Source organism: Camellia sinensis, chromosome 7 (genome assembly GCF_055761805.1).
Source record: "Camellia sinensis isolate YWXY chromosome 7, ASM5576180v1, whole genome shotgun sequence".
Classification (NCBI taxonomy): Eukaryota; Viridiplantae; Streptophyta; class Magnoliopsida; order Ericales; family Theaceae; genus Camellia; species Camellia sinensis.
The window spans coordinates 98,958,568-98,983,327 of record NC_138967.1 but is presented as its reverse complement, the minus strand read 5'-3'; the positions used below and the strand labels follow the sequence as shown (position 1 = coordinate 98,983,327).

General features: G+C 43.2%; 1 protein-coding gene across 1 annotated transcript; it reads left to right on the top strand.

Moving 5' to 3' along the window:
- The first annotated feature begins 19,244 nt into the window (after positions 1 to 19,244).
- On the top strand, positions 19,245 to 20,992 carry LOC114286923 (uncharacterized). The gene is made up of 4 exons (XM_082880929.1): positions 19,245 to 19,518; positions 19,654 to 20,331; positions 20,450 to 20,854; positions 20,952 to 20,992. Exons 1-4 carry the CDS (start codon positions 19,245 to 19,247, stop codon positions 20,990 to 20,992), a joined length of 1,398 nt encoding a protein of 465 aa, XP_082737055.1.
- The last annotated feature ends 3,768 nt before the right edge of the window (positions 20,993 to 24,760 follow it).

The window sequence follows — 24,760 nt, the reverse complement described above, 5'->3', positions numbered from 1 at the left end:
TTAGATTACGTCATGAGATTCAAGATCTCGTTGACAAACAGGTGATTTTGCCTCCAGAAAAACCCAATGTCACAACAAACCCTCTCCCACCACACAACCAGGCTCCACTTCCCAAAAGAATCAACTTTATCCAGATTGGAGTTGTGTCCTACGATCCTAGCATATATATCACCCTGTCCCACTACCCAAGCCAGAGGTGCTCCTTCCAGACAGCATTGACTTGTGCATGTTGGACATCTCCAGAACCCAACCTAAGCCAATCAAAGATGGGATAGGGGACATTTCAAAGGAGAATGGGATCGTTGAGTCAAAATCTGAGGAATCTGGGAGTTTTGCTGAAAAGGTATACAGTTCGAGTGACTACATCCTGTCAGTAGGCCAGGTTGGGCCAAATGTGGAATTGCCGGCAGGGGAAGAGCTTTGTGTGATATAGGGGGATAGAATCGACCAGGGGGTAGATGACTTGGCGGCTGTGGAAGAGGACTTTGCCAACTTCCAATTTTTCAACGAACAAGATCCAGGAGACACGGCAGTCAACTAGTTTGATTTTGAGGAGTTAGCAGGGGTTACCGGGTGGCTAGAAGATCAATCGGATGTTATGGAAGAGTTCCAACCAGAACAGGGGCGAGAATATCAGTTGTGGCCAGAAGGGCCGAGGATTAGAATGCATTGCTAGAAAACACTGGTGCTAAGAATTTCGCTCAGGATTTGGGCATTGTGAATGCAAGAATTATTGAACATCTAGCTGTACTGACGCAGTTGGAGCAGGAAATGTTTGCGGATTCTGAGAGAATCAGAAAAGCCAAGGCCCCCGTGGGAACTGAAATTGCTATGTGCACGAGGACAGAGAATGCTGCGAGCATATGGACGGAAAGTACTGCGAGTACAATTGTACCGGAGCTGGACAGGTGTTTGTCGGCTGCCAATGGAATGTGGTGGGAAGACGATGATTTATGTCTTGCCCACACGGATGAGGACTGGGGGAGCAATCAACCAGATGATACCTGGTACATTGGTGAAGTCGACCATATGACTAGGAGTGGACGGTATTTCAAGCCTCCACATCTAGATCAGCCAGAGGCATCTGGGAAGGATAAGGAGGCGGAGAGGCAGAAAGAGAAACAACTTGAAGATGAGGCTGTACTGAAGCAGTTGAAAAAGATACAAGTAGACATCTCCATCTTGGGACTGCTTATGGCATCATGAGTGCATCGACAAGCTGTCTTATCGGCCATGGACAAAGCCAAGCTCTCAATAGACACCACGCTTGAACAGCTGGTGGGCTTAGTTTTTTCGGGAGGAGCTACCCCGATGCTGACTTTCTCCAACAAAGAACTACCACCTGAGGGTGCGAACCATAACAGGCCACTCTACATCTGTGTGGAGTGTAGAAACAAATGTATACCTGTGGTGCTTGTCGATACAGGGTCCGCCATCAATGTGTGCCCGACAAGAACTGCATATGCCATCGGTTTAAAGACCACAGACTTTGTGCCGACAGCCCAGGTGATTTGGGCATATGACAACACGAGCCGAGAAGTAATGGGGACAGTGAAAATTCAGACCAAGGTTGGGCCGGGACAACATGAGATTGACTTTCACGTCTTGGAAGTTCCTACGACCTTCAATCTGTTCTTGGGGCGACCGTGGTTGCACCAGGTGAAGGCAGTTTCGTCCACTTTGCATCAGATGGTGAAATATCCCCATGGGAAGGGAGTAGTCATTGTTTTTGGAAATTTGTCGATCCATCCACCGCTAGAAGTATCTACGCTAGTTTTGGAAATTGAGCACGATACAGAGGATGTGTTCTTATCCGATTTTACCTTAGCTGAGGCTCGGGTTGTGCAGAACATCATGGCTGTTAATAAGGGGGTGTATGTCAGTGCTCAATCAATATACCTCATGAACAAGCTTCAACACATCCTCGGGATGGGATTGGGAAAGAGTGACCGGAAGGGCGTTGCAGCGTTGGCTGAAGTGCCATACAACGCACATACCTTTGGCTTGGGTTATCTGCCCACCAAAGAGGATTGGTTAAGGAAAGGTAAGGAGATGGCTGGGACAGCCAGAGCGAAGCAGGCGGGAAAGCCTTTTGAGCTAATGCATCGACTCATCCAGGGTACCCTAAACGGACGCTTTGTCCGGGAGGGGGAGAACTTTCCATTTTGTGGCTTCCCAGAGCCATGGCTGCATGCCAAGAGAAAGCGCATGCCAGGGTTTGAGATCTTCTTTGACCTACAGTTATCCGGGGATAACGTTGCCGAAGAGCAGACAGACCCAACAGCTGAGGTTGAGCAGAATAAGGAAGTGGATTCCAAGAGCGCTGAAATTGAAATGGGGGTAGCGTCGGCATGTCTACTTTCAGATCCTCCGATCGAACAGAAGTGCTTGGGGGATAACTTCTTGGTATGTATGATCAGGAGTGGAATGGCTGCGGGCCTACTGTCAACTATTTTGGATGTATCTATCGCACTCTCTCTCATTTGGCAGTATGAAGAGGGATTTTTGTCAAGCAACACCGGGTCAGGCAATGAGTCAGAGTCTGATTCCACCGAGTCTATGAAGTCGAAATCAAATTCCAACCCGACTGAGTCTAAGTCTGGTAATCCTGGGGGTGATAACCCGGATACCACAGTCCTGTCCAGGTCGTCTTTTTCTTTCTCTTTTGAGTCTGTTGTAACCGAAGAATCGGACGATTTGGATGTGCTTAATGAGAATGCTGTGGCTGTGGTTTTTGAGTACTTTTCTGTGCCTTTGATTTATTTCTTAAATCAAGACTTTCAAAATTTTGATGAAAATGACGAGGAAGAAATTCTTCCGGTTTTGCAATGTTTAATTGATCAAGAGCAGGAAAGATTTGTTAAGCCTTTAGTTGATGAAATCGATACTGTGAATGTGGGTACTGAGGAGGACCCGTGGCTGGTCCAGATCGGGTCCACGTTGTCTTCGGAGGAACGCGAGCGCTTAGTCACTTTATTAAAAGATTTCAAAGATGTTTTCGCGTGGTCCTACGAAGACATGCCTGGAATCGATCCTGAGATTGTACAGCATCGGATCCCTCTTGACCCCGAGGCCCTACCCGTTAAACACTAACTCAAGAGGATCTGCCCGGACTGGGCTCTCAAGATTAAGGAAGAGGTCACCAAGCAAATTGACACAGGGTTCCTGCTGGTATCTGAATACCCAACTTGGTTAGCCAATATAGTTCCGGTGCCGAAGAAGGATGGCAGGATCCGGGTGTGCATGGATTTCAGGGATTTGAACAGAGCTAGTCCGAAAGACGACTTTCCCTTGCCGCATATCGATGAGTTGGTGGATTTCACAGCGGGGCATGCTTTGCTTTCATTCATGGATTGCTTTTCGGGCTACAATTAGATAGTGATGGCACCCGAAGACCGGGAAAAGACTGCTTTCACCACCCCGTGGGGGACTTACTGCTACAGAGTGATGCCGTTTGGGTTGAAGAATGCTGGAACTACATATCAATGGGCTACAACCACGATATTACACGACATGATCCACAAAGAGGTTGAGGTGTACGTGGACGACATGATTCTCAAGTCCAAAGAAAGAGAGGGCCACTACACCGCCTTGTAAAAATTCTTTCAGAGGATCAGAGAATTTCGGTTGCCGCTGAATCCTCAGAAGTGTACGTTCGGTGTTACAGCAGGGAAAATGCTGGGGTTTCTGATTACAGAGAGAGGTATCGAAGTCGACCCTTCCAAAATCAAGGCCATCTTAGAAATGCCACCACCAAGGACTGAAAAGGAGGTGCGAGGCTTTCTGGGTAAAGTGCAATTCATAAGACGGTTTATCTCAAAATTAACCTTGACTTGTGAACCACTTTTTGGCCTCCTGAAGAAAAGAAAGAAATTCCAGTGGGACGGCCGATGCCAAGCTACTTTTGAACAGACCAAGGAATACTTACAGAACCCACCCGTGTTGTCACCGCCGGAGCCGGGGAGACCGTTGATATTGTACCTTTCAATAACTGAGACTACAATGGGCTGCATGCTCGCGCAATTATCTGAAGACAAGATGGAGAGGGCAATCTACTATCTGAGCAAGAAGATGCTAGAGTATGAAACCCGTTACACACCGTTGGAGAAGGCTTGCTTAGCCTTGGTATGGGCTACCAGGAAGCTGCGACACTACCTATTAGCTCACCTCGTACTGTTGGTTTCAAGATTAGATCCCATCAAATATCTCTTCAAGAGACCGGCACTTACGGGTAGGCTAGCTTGTTGGCTGCTGTTGCTTTCCGAATTTGATCTGAAATATGTGACGTGCAAGTTAGTCAAGGGAAGAGCAGTAGCAAAATTCTTAGCCGATCATCCAGTGGAAGGAGGTGAAGTAGTTGCGTACTTATTCCCAGATGAGGCCATTTTGCATATCGAAGACGAAACTTGGACGATGTACTTTGACGGAGCGTCAAACTAATACGGGTATGGGATAAGAGTGTTGCTAATAGCGCCCAACAATTCCCGTATCCCTCTAGCCTTCAAACTCCAGTTCAAAGTCTCGAACAACGAAGTAGAATATGAGGCATGCATTGCCGGTCTAGAAGCAGCCCTAGAACTAGGGGCAAAGCGGTTGGACGTCATCGGGGACTCGAATCTTGTTGTGTCTCAAGCAAAAGGAGATTGGAAAGTCAAAGAAGAAACGATGATAATGTATCACCAGACCTTGGACCTGTTAATTCCTCGGTTTGAGAAACTAAATTTCGCTCATCTGTTAAGAGAGAACAACAGATTCGCAGATTCATTAGCAACTCTATCTTCCATGATAGACATCCCGTTTGGAGTCCGGATGTGTCCGATCATCATTGACCAGAAGTTTGCGCCAACATATGAATCAATTGTTGCCATAGATGAGGTTCAGGACGAGAACCCCTGGTATTACGATATTTGGAATTTCTTGGAGAAAGATGCATATCCACCAAGGGCAAATGCCAAGGATAAAAAGGCAATCAGAAGAATGGCCGCTCAGTTCATCATATGCGGAGGTAAATTGTACAAAAGAGGTCATCTGGGAATGCATAAGTTGTGCGTTAAAGCCGAAGAATCGAAGCGCCTAATGGAGGCCATCCATTGGGGAGAATGCGGTGCGCATATGAACGAGGTAATCTTAGCTCAGAAGATCCTCAGACAGGGTTACTATTGGTCCACCATGGAGGAGGATTGTGTTGTCTTTGTTCGGCGATGCCACAAGTGTCAGATCCATGCAAACTGCATGAATATCCCGCCGTCGAAGCTATACAATATGACTTCGCCATAACCATTTTCAGTTTGGGGAATCGATGTGATCGGGGCTATCACTCCGAAGGGGTCGAATGGGCATGAATTCATCCTGGTCGCGATAGATTATTTCACGAAGTTGGTCGAGGCCCAATCTAATGCGGTGTTAAAGGCTTCGCAGGTCGTAAAGTTCATCAGAAACAACATCATCTTTCGCTATGGGATCCTAAACGAGATTATTTCAGATAACGGTTCCCACTTCAAGAAGGAAGTGATTGACTTGTTAGAAAAATACGTGGCTTTTCATAAGTCATCCACCTATCGGCCGCAAACCAATGGCGCGGTTGAGGCCGCCAACAAGAATATCAAACACATACTGCAGAAGATGGTGGAAACCTACCGGGACTGGCCAGATAAGCTGCCATTTGCTCTGTGGGGCTATAGGACTACAATTAGAACTTCTACTGGGGCGACTCCGTATTCATTGGTTTATAGGATGGAGGCCGTTCTACCTATTGAAATTGAGGTTCCGTCATTGCAAGTACTGGCTGAGTGTCAGATAGACGAAGCAGAATGGTAGCAGAGTAGATTTGAAGAACTCATGCTCTTCGATGAAAGGAGACTGAAAGCACTGTACCATGTTCAAGGTTATCAGCACAGAATTGCCCAGGCTTTCAACAAGAAAGTTAAGTCCAGGAATTTGAAAGAAGGAGATTTGGTGCTCAAGGACAACCGAGCTCCCATTCACGACCCTAGGGGCAAGTTCAGACCCAATTGGACTGGTCCCTACATCATTAAGTCTATTTGGTCAGGTGGAGCTGTGGTTCTGATGGACCTAGATGGCCTAGAGTTCTCCTAACCGATCAATATGGACAAGCTAAAGAAATATTGCCCCTGAGAGGCTCGCTAGGCCGAAAACTCGAAAGGGAGACCTAGGCAAAATTTAGAGCTTGAAAAATTTGAAATTACAAAAACTGAGCTCGCAAGGTTGAAAACCCGCAAAGGGTGGCCTTGGCAAAAGTTAGAGCGTAAATGGAGAGTGAAAATACACGAGTGAACCCGAGCCTAAACTACGTGAGGCTTGATTCCCATTTTGGGATACGTAGGCAACTTCATCCTAAAGTTCAACCATAAACTTTTTCCCAATCAACTTTGTCCATTTGATCATGTCGGTCATCTTTGTCTATTTAGCATTCGAGAGCTGGGTTGTAATCTCCGGTGCAGTGCTACTCAGACTAGGGGCAACTTTCCGTTGCCGTGCAGTGCTGTGTTACTATTCAGACTAGGGGCAACTTTCCAGTTGCTGGAATCCGGGGTTATGCATCTCAGTGACAGATCTCAAGCATGTCCAGTTCTGATCCATATCGAAAATGGTTTTGAAAAGTTTTAATAAAAGTTGATTTTGCTCAAATTAATCTTTTTACAACTTAGACCATTTTTGGACCAAAGAGGAAAATTTTCAGTACCCACAACCTTCAATTTCATTGATTTCAATACAGAGTTCTCCTGCTCTTGCATACAAATTGAAGTTGCTTGTTATTATATTCATAAAGAAAACTTGAAAGTACTAATAAAGAAATAAATCTAGGGCATAGATAAGTCAGGTGTTCCTGCGGCCCCTCCTAGAGCTGGTCGAAGCCTCTGATGCCAAAGTGGGCCCTTCCTGTGCCTCTTCATTAAGCCAATCTAGGCACTCATCAGAAAGGATGTAGTTGAAAGCGGGAGCGGGGGCCAGGAGTTCTCTTGTCCTCCATGCTGTGGCATACCGGGCGAGCTGTGCGGCTCGGGCTGGGAATGCAGTAGGGTACTCTATCCCCTATGGCGGGCAAGTCTGATCATGTCCGAACTGGCACCGGAACCGGAACGGGAAATAGAAGACATAGTGTGTCATACTAATCAGTTGAATCCCGGGCTGATGGGTCATGTTGTAACTCATTGCCGGCAAGTTGAGCCAAGGACAGCGCCAAGCAATGCGGTCTACAGACAAACCGCACATCCAGTTGTACCACCACCCCTCATCCAGGACATCGACCAGACGTTGTCGAAAAAAGTAGCCGCGAGCTGAGAATGATGGGCAAGATTCCACAATCTGTAACTTGTCCATCAACCACACCTGGGGAGGGATGAAAAATGAGAGATTAAAGAATAGAGAGACGTACGATGAGAGAAAAGTAAGAAAAGGGTTTTGTGAGAAAAAAATGAGCCTGAGGGCCGAGTGATGTGAGCAATACATATGTGAGATTGGGTGGGAAACATTACCTGCAATAATAATGGGTCCCCGGTAAGCCTAGCCGTCTCCCGACGATGGAAAGCATCCAAGCCCATCAATGTCTCAGCAAATGTCATGGCAATACAGCTCTTGCCCTCCTTCAAACCTTGGGCGACCTCAATCAACCGGACACTGAATCCTCCAGAACCTGAGGCAAGCAAGAAATGAGATAGTAAGCATAGGCAAAACGCGTGTTGCCGATAGCCCTGCGAATGATGGTCGCCGTGGTCACCAGCATCAGAAAATCGGCAAACTAAGCTTTAGATGTCCAACTCCCCGTCATGAATCAATGATCGAGCGTCATGCAAAGTGAGGCCCCACATTTGTCCTAAGGCTTGGATGTGGCCAAATCTGAGTTGAGGCAAGATTTCCTCATTGCGCTCGGACTCCATCAAAACTTGGAAATCCTCGAAAGTAGGACACATCTCTTGCCCGCTAAAGCTAAAGACGTGTGTTACTGGATTCCAAAACCTTGCCGCGGCATGGAGGAAAGGAAGATGCAGCGGAGTATTGCCCAGTGTGAATAGTGCATTCAAGCCGAAACCCCAGAAGTTCAACTTTTCCGAGCCATCTAAAGAAGTAATCCAAGCTGTGAGATTTTGGATGAGGAACGCCTCCATTTTGATGCAAAACTAAGATGAAATGAATGAACCACGAACTTGGGACTTTTATAGAGGATAAGGCACTGTTTGGGCGACACGTGTCAATAATTTGATGGTTGCTAAGCCAGGTGGTCGGCCGACCACCCCTTTGGTCTCCAATGAAAAAAAGCTGGTCGGCCAGCTCCCTCTGGTGGTCGGCCATGAAGAGAAGTGGCGGTTTGGTCTTGTCCTAGCCTCTGGAAGAAAGTCCCTAGCATTTCCATGCATTGGGAGTGTTGAAGGTGTGAGTTTTCCTCTGTTTCGGATGCGTTCCGTCACCCCGATCGTCCGAGATACGTTTGTTTATCGAGTTGTCATTGAGTTTTGATTATCGAGTTGTTGTTGAGTTTTGTTTATCGAGTTCTTGTTGAGTTTTGCTTATCAAGTCGAGTTGTTAAGTTTATCTAGTTGTTAAGTTTTTATCAAGTTGTCGAGTTTTGTCCGTCGAAATTGTTGTTGGCAAATTTTCAGTACTCAATTTTCATTCAATCTCATTTTTGTGCAAATGATGCGATGCGATGCTAAGAACATAAAATACAACACTTTTGCAACAAAAGTTGTTTCATTCCATCATGCTTCCTTTGTTATAACATTTTACAACAGGGGTACAAGTTTTACAGAAAATAAAACTGCCTAATAATGTGCAATATGCTACAACTACTAGTAAAAAAGGCAAATAAAGCAGGGAACAGATGCATCAGTGCTATCAACTGCAGGAATAAGAGGCCCTTTTCGTCCCCGTCTGCGGAACAGCCTTTGCACCATCATCATCATTTGAATCGGGACTGCCATCCTCGGAACCCTCCTTGGCATCATCTCCACTACCGGAACCGGAACTGGAATCACCCTCTCTGTCAGCAGATGTCTCTGACTGGGGATGCGCAGGATCCTCCTCCTCGTCAGACTCCTCCTCGTCGGACTCCTCCTCTATGATAGGTGCTCTGCGCCCGCCTCGACCGCTAGTCGAACCTCCTCTCCCAGCTCCCCGAGAAGGCCTAGATGGCCCGACCTGTGGCTCAGTCTGTAGCGGAGGCATCTGAAAAGAAAAAGGACAATTTTAGTACACTAGCAAACATGTATATCAGATGCAGAGACAAGAATGCTACAATGGATGCATACAGATATAGTATATGAATGTGGTGTGTGTCAGATGTGCTCCACACATGCAGTTAATCAATGTAGTGAGATGTTCAAGTTCAGCATGTCATCAAAAGTATATGATAAATGCGAGAAAACTAAAGAGTACCCGGACACCGAGGATGGACAACTGTGTCTCCCTTCGCAAGACCATACCCTCGAGTGAGGCCACCAATCCGAGCATCCCATCCATGTATTCTCTGGGAGGCTGCAGATACAAGCTCAAGTCATCAATGAATAAATGAGTGCCTAAGTATCTGGGTGAGAAATGAAAAGTAGTGGAACATACCGGTGGTGAGTCGGGATCACTAACATATCGGTGGTCGGGCATAAGAGGCTCTATCGGAATCGGGTAAGATGTCCCGTATCACCATCCTGTCAACTCGGTCAGGATATCTGGCCATCCGGCATGATGATAAGTCAGGGGAATCGGGGGGACCAGTCCAGCCCCACCTCTCGATGTGCCGGCTCTACTGGTCGAAGGGACATTTGTAGCCCGGGCTCGACTCGATGATGGCATGCCAGCAGACCTCCTCGTGGGAGTACAGATACCTGTCAATGGGGGCATCAAGTATGTATGACGGTAGGTCGCGTACTCCCCCTCCTCCAAATGTAGCAATATGTCAGTACCCAACATGGCACTAGCGACATCTTGAGGAGTGAGACCCCCAGTGGACTGCATATCGTCCGGGGGTGCTGCAGGGACACTCTGCTCAGGGAAGCCCATAGTCTGGCGCGTGAAGCGGTCCCCCAGAAACCAGGCCCTACCAGCTGGCCCCTTAAATAGGATCCTATACCGAGAAGTGGCCCATCCCCCAGCAAACCGAAATCGGGTATCTCTACCAAAGGGCGCCTAGGGCTGCCATGTGATCTGCGGATAACCAATGCATAAGTCAATGAGAAATTGTAAATGTGCATGATGAATGGAAGATGAAAACATGGAGAACTGAGAGTTCTGAATTACCCCGGTCGTCCGCACTGTGTCAAAAAACTGCCGTAAGTAGGGCAGAGTCTCCCGAGCTCTCGGCCCATACTAGCCCTCAAACACGAGTGAGTAAGGAATCATAAGTGGCATCTCCACCTCAAGCTCTGGGGCTAGTGTGGGAAAGTATGCAAAAACCCATAGCTATGGAAAACAGGGCAATAGCCATCAGAATACAGAATGCTGAGTGCAGAATGTACAGAGAATGCAGAATGCCAACAGCAGAATGCAAAGTACAGAATTCAAAGTGTGCCGTGTGTGCAATGTACAGATAATGAAAAGTAGAATGTAAATCAAGAGCGCAGAAAGTACATCCTAGGCTCTCCAATAGCCGCCAACTATGTTCCCCCGTCCGCAGGAGGTCGCACTCATGTAGCAATAGAGGGTAGCTAAGCCGGCGCCACCCCAGTCATACTGGCTGACCCGTGAGAGGTCTACCAGAGCACTCAGCAGATAAAGTCCAACGGTGTTCCCCCTATCAGAGAACAGAGTGGTCCCGAGGAGGAACATCAAAAACCCTCGAGTATACTGCTCTATCTCCTCGGGAGTCTCGGGCAAAGTCCCCCTGAAATGTGTGGAAAACCAAGTGTACCGGACTCTGCCCGAAGATCTGTCAACCAGTGGGTGAGCTCCTAACAGATAAATCCAAGCAGCCTCCCACTCGCCCATGTCCTCGTCATAGGAGATCGGCCAACCTCCCATGTTAAGGCCTGTCAGTATAGCAAAATCGAACGGGGTCATAGTCATGTCCCCGGTAGCTGAGAGATGGAAGGAGTTGGTGGTGTCCCACCATCTCTCTACAAGGGCGCCCATCAGAGTCCTGCTCGCTGGATAACGTGATATCCCCATGCAGAAGAGTCCGAACCCTGCCTGGTCAACCAGACCGCAAACGGCCTCGGGGAGCTCCGCGTACCACTCCCTGGCGATGATCGATCCATAGCTTCGGGTAGTACGGGAAGATACCTGCATTCAGAATGAACACATGTATTCAATTTCAAAATAAAGTGTATGAGTTGTCTGCAAATCAAATCAGATACAATGTTGTGGACTGCGTGTTCAGTATGAGTTGCGTGCAAATGCAATGTGTGAGCTACGTGTTCAACATAAAGTATATGGGCTGTGTGTTCAGAATCGAAGTATATGAGTTGTGTGTTCAGAATTGACGAGTTGGGGCTGTGTGTTCAGATTTCAGAAATAGTGGGCTGTGTGTTCACCTCAGTACGGGCTGCGTGTTCAACTTTCAAAAACAGTGGGCTGTGTGTTCATAATCAACGAGTTTGGGTTGTGTGTTCAGATTTCAGAAATAGTGGGCAGTGTGTTCACCTCAGTGCGGGCTGCGTGTTCAACTTTCAAAAACAGTGGGCTGGGTGTTCATAATCAACGAGTTTGTGCTGTGTGTTCAGATTTCAGAAATGGTGGGCTGTGTGTTCACCTTAGTGTTTGAGTTGTGTGTTCAGATTTCCAAAACAGTGGGCTATGTGTTCAACCTCAAAGTGCGAGCTGTGTGTTCAACATCAAGCGTTTGAGCTGTGTGTTCAGACTTCAAAAAAACAGTGGGCTGCGTGTTCATAATCAACAAGTTTGGGCTGTGTGTGCAGATTTCAAAAACAGTGGGCTGCGTGTTCATAATCAACAAGTTTGGGCTGTGTGTTCAGATTTCATAAATAGTGTGCGCTGCGTGTTCACAATCAAAATATAGGCTGCGTGTTCAGAAATTCAAAGTTTGGGCTGTATGTTCAACTCTCAACAAGTGTGTGCTGCGTGTTCACAATCGAATATGGGTTGCAGGTTCAGAGATTCAAGTGATTGAGCTGTGTGTTCAAGATGCAAACAAAATATTGTGTTATGGACTAAGTATTCAGAACAAGCTGTGTGCTAGAATGAGTAGAAGCATGGTGTGCAAGTATGTTCAGAACGAGCAGATAAGCATGCATAGCGAAAGCGTGAAATGCACGAAAAATGCAGAATACATTGCAGAAAATGTAAAAGAGAAGTACATACCTCTCGTTCCTGATGAGAGAGGTGGAACTCTGGCTCCCGCAGTAATAGATCTACAGGTGCTCGCTCATCAAAGTCAGTAAAGTGGTAGAAAATGGCCCGAGGAAGGATGTGCGCCGGAGGGTCATACCTCTCGACAATAAATGGCCGAATCCTCAGAGGCAAAGACATAATGTCTGGCTCATCTCCGGCACTTGGAGGACCTCTGCCCTGAGGAAAATGACTTGCCATCTCTGGAAATCTGCAAAAAGGAGCAAAAATGAGCAAAATGAGCCAAAATTGGAAAAAGTCAACAAAAGTCAACCCTCGGGAAATGAAAAAGTCAACAAAAGTCAACTCCCGAGAAAATTTCAAATATTGAGACAAACTTACCTCAAGTGGTGAAAATTAGGAAAGAAGCTCCGAAATCAAATTTTAATCGGTCCAAAGTGAAGAAAACTAAAAGATTTCGCGAAACAACTTGCGTGGGGCGTTGGAAAACGCGTATAGAGCGCAGATCTGAGAGGAAAAATGGTCTAGGAAGGAAGGAGAGCTGATTTCGGACCTGAAGTTGTGAGGAAAAGTGCTTTGGCCGAGTGTACTTAAAGATCCGGGTGCAAACGGACAAAACTGCCACTGTTTTTGGCTAGGTGGTCGGCCGACCACCTTTTCTAGTAGGCCGACCACCCCCTTGCCCCAAACCTGGTCAGTGGCCCTCTAACGTGGTTGGTGGCCTTCCCAAGGTGGTCTCCCATGCCTCTTTGAGCTCCTTGCAAATTTTGGTGGTGATCGGAGTCCCCAGCACTCGAGAAAGTACAAGGAAAGTGCACTTTTCGTCGTGAAATCCCTCCGCGGGAACTCCAACTCCAACTCCAACTTTCGATGTGTGTTTCATCGTTATTTGCCGAGAGCGAGGTGTATCCTTTTTTAATACGTCGTGACCCCTCCGGGAGGTAAACCGGAGGTTACGATTGAGTTGTCCTCGTCAAAGCTCGCATTTCTTTGCTCGATGTTTTGTTTTAAACATGCTCGTAAAGTCGCACTTATCTTGCATTATTGTGCATGCCATTCACATTGTTATGAATATCGCTTGCATTGTTGTGCATGTTTCACCGGTATTGTTATACCTCCATGCTTAACTTGCGTTGTCACGCACGTTTCTCCTCGCATTGCGATGCACTTTTCCATCGGCACCATGTTTGTCTGCGTTCGATATAGCATTGAACATATGTTGTTAACTATGTTATGCTTGTTAAGTTTCTCTCTTTTGCAGGCACAATATTGTATGTATAGTTCATTTGAAGCTAGTGCGACCAGACGAGCCGCACAGGTATTGTATCTTCTCTGTGTGAGACGTAGCGAGAATTGAATAATTCTCCGCATTCTTGCTGCATAAAATGTAGTTGTTGCTATGCATTCTTGCTTAAAACTGTTGCATTTATTGTGAATATTTGCCTCATTACAGCTTGCTGCTTTGCATGATCATGAGTTATGTCCGGCTTTGGTTCATTTTGTTTTGCATTTTGCCTCTGCCTAAGGGCACACCTGCAGGCACGCCTGCGGGCACAACTCTTTGTTTATCTCGCATATTTGTCTAAGTCTTCGGCCTTGTCAAAAATGGGTCGTCTCTGGGCTTTGACATTCACTCCCATCAATTATGACTTCCGAGTTCTGTCAAAGAGGGGCAACTGTAGACACCCCATTTTGACCGACCTTAAGACTCAGACGTCACCGATTGAGTGCTCGATGATGATACATGTTGTGCTCGTTCTGAGGCCACAGAGTCTCGGCTAAGAGCCTTGCCTCCGGACTTCGGGACTCTTTTGTGCTTTGCCTCGGTTCACGAACCAGGTCCTGTTTTCTCTGTTTTCTCTTCCCCGAAGGGAGGGAGAGGTCTTGTAGACCATCTCTTAGTGGCCGTAGGCTACGTTTTGTGGTCGTAGACCACTGTTCCCGTTTGGAGACCAGTTTCCGGTTTTCGGAGCCGTCGACCGTGTGCCTCAGTTCGGGACTGCTTAACTTTCTCCGTTTGCTCCGATTTTTGCCACACACCTTGTTCCGCTCCCCTGAGGGACACTGTGGCCCAGGGGACCATCTTCGTGGTCACACGCCAGTTCCGGTGCTTAATAGTCAGTTTTTGGGGCCCCCGGCTACGCGTTTTGGCCCCCGAACCTTCGTTTTGCATCAATGTGGGTTCATTTTTGGCATGGACCCTATTTTCATTGTTAGGAAGGTGGTATTATGGTGGGAGAACACCTTTTGTTCTTGGAGACCACCTTTCCCCGATCGGCCGGTTTTTCTTGGCAGGTAAGTGGTCTCCCTCACTTTTGGGCCAAAGTTTCTGGTCTTCCATACCACCATTGTGTTGCATTCATCTGGGAGGCCACCAATCTAGTATGGCCGACCACCTTTTGTTCTTGAACCCTTTGACCCCTTGGTCTCCCTCACTTTTGGGCCATAATTTCTGGTCTCCCATACCACCATTGTGTTACATTCATCTGGGAGGCCACCAATCTGGTATGGCCGACCACCTTTTCAACCTGACCCTTTTGACCCCTGATCGATCGACCAGGGCAAGTGGTCGGCCGACCACTTGAACTGGTCGGCCAGCCATCTCCTTTTTTGTCTCCCTGAGTGCAATACAACTGTGCCAGCTGGGAGGCATTTTCCCCATCCTCCAAGATTAACCCTTTTGTTTTGCCTTCTTAAGGAAGATTTGGTCCCTTTTACTTAGCTTTTAAGAGAAGCTTGACCCTTTTGGTTTAGCTTCTTTTAGAAGCTTGGTCCTTTTGCTTGAGGCTTCTTCAAGAAGCCTTGGACCTCTTCTCCTATAAGAGAGGCCCTCCTCTTCATTTTGAAGGGTTGGAAAATTTGGCTAAGGAATTGCATACACCTCTCTCTATCTCTCTACATCCAAGCTTCAAAACTCCGTAGTTCTTGGCCATTTGAACTACACCTCCAAGCACAACACCTCCACTACCACTCTAAGCACCTTGGAGATAATTTTTAGAGGTTGAAGGCTTGCTACATTGGTCCAGAACCTGCTGGTTCTCTTCTCTACAAGGGTAACTCTCTATTTCCCTCTTTATAGCATTATTTTGCTTCATATCTTAGCTCCATTTGCAAGCATTTTTGAGCTTTGACACAAACTGAAAAGAGTCTTATTTTGAGTCCCTCTTTAAGTTTGTTTGAGGACATTTTTTGGTTAGAGGTCATCTACCCCCTTGTATGCTCCATCCCTCTTTTAAGGCGTATTTTACTTCATATCTTAGCCTTACTTGCAAGAATTTTCGAGCCTTGGCATAAACTAGAAAAAGCCTTATTTTGAGCTCCTCTTGAAGATTGTTTAAGGTCATTTTTCTGTTGGGGGTCATCTATCCCCTTGCATGCTTGTTTGCATCTTGTTTTGAGCCTTGCATCTAGGCCTTGGTTTTGTGCTTTGTTTAGCCTTCTAGCCACTAAAATCCAGTGGATTTTCAATGGCTAGTGTACTATTTTGAGAGCCAAAATCAGAGGGGGGTTGACCCCCTCTCTCCTTGCCCTGTTTGTTGGCCCTTTTGGCCTTACAAAGGAGCTCCATTTTGCATGTTTTGAAACCATGTTTCAGGCCCTATTTGGTGTGTTTTAAGGTCTGCATAGGCTCTATCCAGAGCCCATTTTTCCATATAAAGTGTCTATTATGCATGTGTAGAGCAATCCTATTCAAGGCCATTCAAAGGGGCTTTTACTTGCATGCTTCCTAGCTTCATTTTAGGCCATTTTTGATGAGTTTTAGGACCCTCATAACCTCTTTCCGGAGGTGGTTTTTCCATTTTGTATGTCTATCTTGTATGTGTAGAACAACCCCTTGCATGGCCCTCCAAATGAGCACATCATTCTTGCATGCATTGGCTGAGTTTCAGTGGGTTTTGGGCATTATTTGCCATGGCATACTTCTATTTTTGGCTGGTTTGGTGAGCTCTCATATGCTTCATATAGCTGTAGTGCAAATCATGGTTCACTAGCTTTTTTTGCATGCTTTGTTGACCCTTGATTTTAGCACTTTTTGGCCTTGTCTTGAACAGATTTTGTGCGTATTTTGGACTGCCCTAGCTCCATTTTTGGGTCTTATGGTTGAATGATGCTTGTTTTGTATGCTTGTAGTTCAATACACTTGCCTAGCTTTGAGATTTGAGGTCTATTGCATGCATATACTGAGGTGTTTTCATGCTTTGGAGTCATTTTGCATCATATTTCAAAGCCCATTTGAATGCCATATCCTCATGTTTTATACTCTTTAAATGCATTTGAGAGTCGGGCTTGTATGCCTCATTTACCGACCATTGAATGAGCTCCATTTCTTTGCATTCTGAGCCATCATTTTAGGCCATTTCCCCACTATTTCAGACCTGCCTAGGGTCCATTTGGGGTTGTTTTTGCCATTCGTGCATTGCTTTGTGTACCTTTAGTGTAACACACTTCACTAGTTTTGATATTCGGGCCATCTAGCTTGCATTGTGTGACATATTTTCATGATTCGGGACCATTGTGCATCATGTTTCAGAGCTGGAAATTGCATGTTCGTAGGCCATCTTTCATCCCTTGCTATGCTTTGGTAGAGTTGCATTTGCTACCTTAGGTTCGGTCCTTTGCATTCGTGCATGTTTGCATGTATCTCGGTTCTCTTATTTCCATCATGTGGCCACTGATGTGAGTGTGGCTGAGGTCCACTCATATTGGCGTAAGTCCATCGTGTATTGTGTATGCCATTTTAGTCCATAGCATTGCGTATGTTAGGTTGCATGTTAGTCGCATTGTGTATGCCATCTCATTGCATTGTGTTTGGGATAGGAGTTAGCCCAAACACGGGAAGCGAGGGACGTTTCGTACCCGAAGTGACGGAATGTGTCTCAATTCCTGATCACCGACACTCCGCATTATCCATGATGGAGTCTAGGCCTTGTTGTGTTGTCATGTGCATTCATTTCACATCGAGTCGTGCAATTCGACTCCTCGGCCATCATGTATCGAGATGAGTGATTGGTGGCACGAGGATCGAGGTGTGCATACATATGTGAAAATACTTTGCCATGCCCCTTTCTTGCTCTTTCTTGCAGCAAATCATAAATCAGTAACTTTCTAGAGCTTTGCACAACATTCCGGGACTAATTGCAAACAGAGGCAAATCGGAGCATCGCGAGGAATTTTCCGACGAGGCAACTCGAGCATGCATGCATTTTTCATCATTCGGAACAAGAGCTGAGGCAGTCCATTTTTATAGCTTGCATGCTAGTTTATTCGCTTTCCTAGTTAATTTGTTAATTAATTAGGGTCTTGTAATATTTAATTAGCTAGAGTGGTTAATTATTTATTCGGACCCTCAGAGCGAGGGCACAATTGTAATAAGTGTGCGTGTGTGTGATGTATATCTTCCAACCCCACGTCTTTCTCCCTTTTATTTATCAGCTTATGATGGTTAGATTAGGGCATGTTTCAATTAGCATACTTATGCTCGCATGTTTGCATCCATTCATCTGTCTTGCATGCACCGGGCTCGGTGCATCATACCAACTGCATCGTATTTCAATTTCAAGTTGAATACGTGTTAGCTGTAGCATCTCATATGCCATTCTTAGAATAGCCGAGCCTATTATAGTTGCATTTTTTGCATGTGTTGCATTAGGCATCTCAGCATAGTTAGGATTCATGCATGTTTTCTAATTAGCTTCTCTCTTTGGCTTGGAGTACTCCGTAAGTGTTTATGCTTTAGCATCCTTGCATGCAGGTGAGTGACTATCATGATAGCATGCTTACCATGAGGCTATGTGCTTATGTGATATAACTGCCTGAATGCCTGTGGGTGAAGGTTGGATTATCTGAATTGAAATAATTCATTGACTGTGTGTTTTAAGCCCACTAGATAGTGGCAAATCATCGTGTTTTCTAAAGCCCACCTGAGGGTGGCAAACCCACATTTTAGCCTACTTGCGAGTAGCAAACCGTTTTTCAAAGTAAACATGAGATGTTTCGTTCCAATTCAGGCGACCCAGTCTATATTTGTATGCTGTGTGTATCATATAGTAAATCTAGGCTAATAACCAGAATAAGAGCACATAATGTTTTCAAAACTAGATATCATGGTTAGTAGAGGCCGATCTTTGCTCGGGCGAGCGGGGGTGCTCGCGAACTGACCTTCCCCAATCGTACCCAAGTTCCCGAGCCGAAGCAACTTTGGTGATGACGGACACGTGGCCTTAGGCAACGAGTCAGGGTTTCCTAAATTTTTCAAAATAAAATATTTAGGTGGCGACTCTGTATCGGGCAAAGCAGTCCATGTTTGACACTTCTTTCAAAAAATCTGTTTTCAAAAATGATTTGTCGGATTTCGACTCTTTGATGATTCATCGGTCTTGCATTGCCCTCTGTGAGATTAGATACAGGACCGTGACTTTGAGTCCTAAACTGTAGTGATCCCAAATGAACAAAACGGGATCTCCTCCCGGGACGTTCGGGGACGTCTGCAGTTGGTGATTTTGATTTTGTTGTGATGTTGTTATTACTTTGTTGTTGTTGTTGTTATTGAATTTGTATTTTGATCATGATATTGAAAGCTTTGAGATATGTATATGTAAAGAATTTTAGATTTTTCTTTTTTTTTGGTTACAAAATTGTCTTGATTGAACACAGGTGCTGGTTTGTTATTTTATACAGTGATAATTTTATCACTGAGTATTTTGGGGGTGTTGTTGGATTAACTTTTTCAACATTGATAAATTTATTAGTGAGTATGGGAATAGGAGATGAAAAGGTTGCATAATGTAATGGTAAGATTCAAATCGAGTTACGATGTCTAATAAGTGTAAGCCTTATTCACTCCTCTTGGTCTTTGGTGGTATTAACTATTAAAGTTATCAGTGTTGGTTTTTGGATGTGCTTGAGTTGGTTGATAATTTTATCACTGTATTTGATTTTGTTTTAGGGTGTTTGAGTTGTTTGCTGAAATATAATTGTTGTTTATAGTGATGAAGAATTGTTTGTTTCTTATGTGCAAGTTTAAAGGTGTGACATTGGTTATCAAGTATACTGATGGATTTAATTTCAATGATTTAGTATATAAATTGTGTGCAAAGTGGAGTGAGTTAGTTGGTAGTTCTTTGAATATATCATATTCAATGCCTGGGCATTCTTGTTGTGGTCTACAAAGTGAAGAGGATTTGGAGGTTATGGTTGGACTTGCACTTTCTTGTGATATTCATCGTATTGATGTTTTTGTAAAGTGTTGTTCTATGGGTGAAGGTTATATGATTTGTGATGGTGAAGCTAGTAGTAGTAGTAGTAGTAGTGTTGTTTGTGAAACTGATTTTTTGCCTTCATTTTATTCAAATCAACGGAAACCTTTGCTCTCCGATGGGTGGGTTAATTGTATGAAAGGATTGGGACAAAGGTTTGCTCAAGGAGTTGTTGAATTTCGAGATGCGTTGTCAAAGTATTCTATTCATTCCGGTTTTGATTTTGATTTTGTTAAGAATGATAAGGATCGTGTCACTGTTCATTGTAAGAGAAGGGCTGATTTGGGATGTTTATGGAGCGTGCATGCTAGAGTGGAAAATTATAGTAAAGCTTTTGTTATTAAACAATTTGATGATGTTCATACTTGTGGATCTTTTTTTCGTATAGTTAAACATGCTAGGATGACTTCAAGTATGATTGGTGGGCTAATTTCGAGTGATATTCGTAATAAGACTTTGACATCGGTTAATGAGGTGGTTTGTGATTTCAAGGACTATTATGGAACAGAAGTTTCTTATCGGCGAGTTTGGATGGGTGTTGAAAAAGCAAGGGGTCTTGTTTTTGGTGACTATTTATCATCATTTGACGATCTTCGTTGGTATGTTGATGCCGCTGATGATTGTAATCCGGGGAGTGTTTTTTATGTGGAATTTGATGTTGATAGTAAAGGAAGACATTTCAAATGCTTGTTTTTTGCTTTTGAGGCATGTATTCATGGTTTCAAGTATTGTCGGCCTGTGTTAATACTTGATGGAACTTTCTTGAAAGGAAGACACAAAAGTTGTTTATTAGTTGCTACGGCAAAAGACGATAACCAAGGTATATTCTATGTCTATTTGTTATTATTATTAAAATAGTGATAGTCTATCATTTTTGTTACTGGAGAGTGTTGATTATTGAGTATTATTGATAACGTGTATATATATTTTGTTTGTAGGTTTATATCCGTTATGTTTTGCCATTGTTGATAGTGAAAGTTATGATAGTTGGCATTGGTTCCTGTCAAAGTTATTTGTTATTTTGACTCTGGGAAGGGATATTGCGTTTGTTATTGATCGGGATGGAAGTTTGCTGAAAGCTTTCGCTGAGGTCTTTCCGTTTTCTTCTCATTCTTTCTGTCTAATGCATTTGAAGACAAACTTGAAGACTTATTTGTCAGTGAAGAGTCGTGAATCTAAAGAGTATTTGCTTACTCTTTTTAGTAGATGTGCATATGCTCCTACTATTGAGTTGTTTAATGAGCTATTTGAAGAATTTAAGGGTCGTTGTGGTCGTAGTGTTGAGAAGTTTCTTAAGGATTTGCCTAATGAGTGTTGGTGTAACGCTTATTTCAAGGCAAGAGGTATGGTGAAATATGCACAAATGCTGCAGAATCTTTAGATTCATGGATTAGGGATGAACGACATTTGTTTTCAACTAGTCTTGTTGATGCTATACAGGTGAAACTAATGGAGCAATTTTCAAGAAGGAGAGAAGTTAGGAATAAGTGGAATCGTATTGTTTGTCCTTTCACAGAGAAAAAGTTGGAAGAAGCTTTTAATGATACAAAATCATGGATAGTTAAGAAATGTAGCGATGACGTTTGTAACGCCCCGAAAATTGGACATGATATATCTATTTATGCAACAAAACCCACCTAATAGACAAACACACACACACACACACACACACACACACACACACACACACACATATATATATATATATATATAGCTAACTAATCCATATGCCCATTTCCATTAAATCCCAAATGCCAAATACATATTGTTCACATCTCAGTGCCCCAGTTCTAATCCCAAACAGGCAATTTATAACAAGTATGAAATGGAAGCCAAACAAATAATAAGTGCCCTACAGGCTTACAAATTTATCCAAGAACATTCTTGGTTACACAAAATGGAGTTTCAACTTAACACAAATACAGCCCTGGGCTTACAAAACAGAGTCATGCAAAATGAGAGCATTGTACTCCCAACACACATACTTCCACGCCCCTAGTTGGATGGAATCACCACATCTTTTCCTGCACAAAAATCCTGTAGGGTGAGCATAAAGCCCAGTAGAAAATTCTTAACAAAGTATATACATTTTATACAAGTCTCAAGAGATGAAATGCACATGCCATGCTATGCCCTTTTTGAAGATAAATTACATTTTTATCTTTTGAAAATCGTCATGCTCAATGATGTCATGCAATTTCAATTGTTCAAAACTTAACAATTTATTTCAAGGGCGGTAAATACGTCTCTAGTAATCCCCAGGCTGGTGTTTGCAAGTAGACTATACGAGTACTACCAAATTGTCCTTTTTACCGGTATTAACCAGAAGGCTCGACACCTATCCGTGCAGATTTTTTGGTCTTTCACCCCGGACCCGTAGACCAACTTATTCAATATCATCTACACCACTTATCAAGACTTACCAACATATTTACCCCAAAACCATTTCATGAAAACTTATTTCTCAACATTCTTTTCTCAATGCAAGTTTTCAAATCAAATTTCAAAGTTTTTCATTATCAAATGAAGTGATATGCCAATGCAATAATTAATGATACAATCCAATATTTCTTCCACTTTCAATACTCCCACACAATATTCCCATTGTGATCAAAATTCTCATTTCTCACTTCAATGCAATTTCACAAGATGAATAAATACTTTTATTTCAATTCATCTAAGGGATAACACAATTTCCTCTTCTCAAGTATTCTCAACAATTTAGTCATTTCAGGACTATATCAACATTCTGAATAACCATTTCTAAAATGAACAACAATTCTCATAATCCACAAAATTAATCATTTATACAAATATAAATAAGAAATTTTCTAAACATCATTTATTTTGGCACACAAAAATAAATATAACAATATTACCCATGGATTTTCAATCTTTTTTTAAAATCCCCAATTTCTAGGTTTTCTCACCAAACTACACAGCTCAAATCTTTTGAAAGAAAACTCTCGAAAATCATCTTTTCTTCAATCAACAAAGATCAAAACCCATAAGATTATTTTAAAAGAACAAGAGATAAACCCACTTTCAAAAATCGCTCAACTTCTTAAATAAAAATAATTTTTTTGAAGCTATCAAAGGATGATTTCGAAAACCATCTAGATCTTGCAAAAATATATATATATATATATATATAACTCAAAGAAAATCCGTACCTCAAGTTTTGAAGAAGAAATGAGATCAAACCGCCAAAATCAACAGTGTCGAAACTCGATCTTCACCGCACAGATTGAAGCCCTCGAGGTGATGACCAACTTTGGTGAAGAACTTAGGCTTAAGTCGCAATGGATTTGGAGAAATCAAAGAGAAAAGGTGACTTCTAGAGAGAGAAGCTCTAGATCAGGATTTTGGAGAGTTTTAGAGAGAGAGGGGCCTGCAAGAAGTGATATGAAACCCTAATTTTATGGACTGATATAACAAGGTCCGCTCAAGTGTGGAAAGCCCCGCTCGAGCATCAAAGACACTTTCCTGTAAGCAATTTCGAATGCATTTTACATTTTTTCTTTCGGCGAGCTGACTGGGCATTTCATGCACGAGCGGACCATGTTATATCAGTCAGTAAAATTAGGGTTTCATATCACTTCTTGCAGCCCCCTCTCTCTCTAAAACTCTCAAAAATCCTAATCTAGAGCTTCTCTCTCTAGAAATCATCTTCTCTCTTTGATTTCTCCAAATCCATTGGGATTTTTGCCATAGTTCCTTCATCAATGTTGTATAACTTCTCAAGGACTTCGTTGCATGCGATGGAGATAGAGTTTCGACACCGTAAATTTTGGGGGTTTCAGCTCTTTTCTTCTTCAAACTTGAGGTAGGGATTTTCTTTGAGTTATATATATTTTTGCAGGATCTAGATGATTTTCGAAATCACCCTTTGATTAGTTTTGAAAATTGATTTTCGATGCAAGAAGATGAGTGATGTTGAAAGTTGGTTTACTTCCCTTTTTCTTCTAAAAATAGAAATTTATGGTTTTGAACTATATTGGTTGATGAAAGTTGTTTTTGGGGAGATCCCTTCAAGTACCTTGGAGATGGTTGGTTTTGATGAGAAAACCTAGAAGTTTGAGTTTGAAAAAGATGTTGAGATTTTATAAATAAAATAGCCATATTTTTGTTGGAGATTAAAATGAAGGAATGTTTTGGAAAAGCTTGATTTGTATTTATACAAATGACGAGTTTCATGAAATATGAAGAGTTTGATTTGTGAAGTTATTATTCAGAATGTTGTTGTAGTCTTGAAATGACTAAATTATTGAAAATGCCCTAAATGTGGAAACTATGTTATTTCTTGGATGGATTGGAAATCTAAGTTTATATATTCATCTTGTGATATTATTGTTTTGAAAAGAGAAATGGGAGAATTGTTCACAATGGAATTATTGTGCGGAAGTATTGAAAATGGAAGAAATGTTATACTGCATTTAATCATTTCATAGGCATATCAATTCATTTATTATGTTGAGCTTTGAACGTTGATTTGAAAACCTTGCATTGAGAAAAAAATGTTGAAAACAGGTTTTCATGAAATGATTTTGGGGTAAGTACGATGGTAAGTCTTGAAAGGTGTATAGATGAAATTGATAAGTTGGCCTAAGTGTCCGAGGTGAAAGACCGAAAACCTACACAGATAGGTGTCGAGCCTTCCGGTTAATATCGGTAAAAATGACAAATTGGTAATACTTGTATAGACTACTTGCAGACACGTACCTAGAGATTACCAGAGCCATATTTACCGCCCTTGAAATAAATTGTTAAGTTTTGAGCTATTGAAATTACATAACATCATTGAGCATGATGGTTTTCAAAAGATAAAGATGTGAATTACTTTTAAAAATGGCATAGCATGACATGTACATTTCATCTCTTGAGACTTGTATAAAATGTATATACTTTGTTAAGAATTTCCTACTGGGCTTTATGCTCACCCTACGGGATTTTTGTACAGGAAAAGATGTGGTGATTCCACCCAACTAGGGGCATGGAAGTGTGTGTGTTGGGAGTACAATGCTCTCATTTTGTGTGACTCTGTTTTGTAAGCCAAGGGTTGTATTTGTGTGGGTTTGAAAAACCGTTTTGTGTAACCGGGCTTAGGCCTTGGAAACTTGTAAACCCTTGAGGGTATCTATTTGTTTGTTTTATTTTGTTTTGAACTGAATGTATTATCGCATGAGAACTATTTGTATCATGTAATGCAAGTATGGGAATTTATTTCGGTTTTCCTTTAAAGAGCCATG

Coding starts and splice junctions, on each gene's coding strand:
- LOC114286923 (XM_082880929.1), top strand. CDS start 19,245: ATGAAGAATTGTTTGTTTCTTATGTGCAAGTTTAAAGGTGTGACATTG. Junction 19,519..19,653: donor GTGTTGTTCTATGGGTGAAG/GTTATATGATTT, acceptor ATTGTATGAAAG/GATTGGGACAAAGGTTTGCT. Junction 20,332..20,449: donor GGCAAAAGACGATAACCAAG/GTATATTCTATG, acceptor TTTTGTTTGTAG/GTTTATATCCGTTATGTTTT.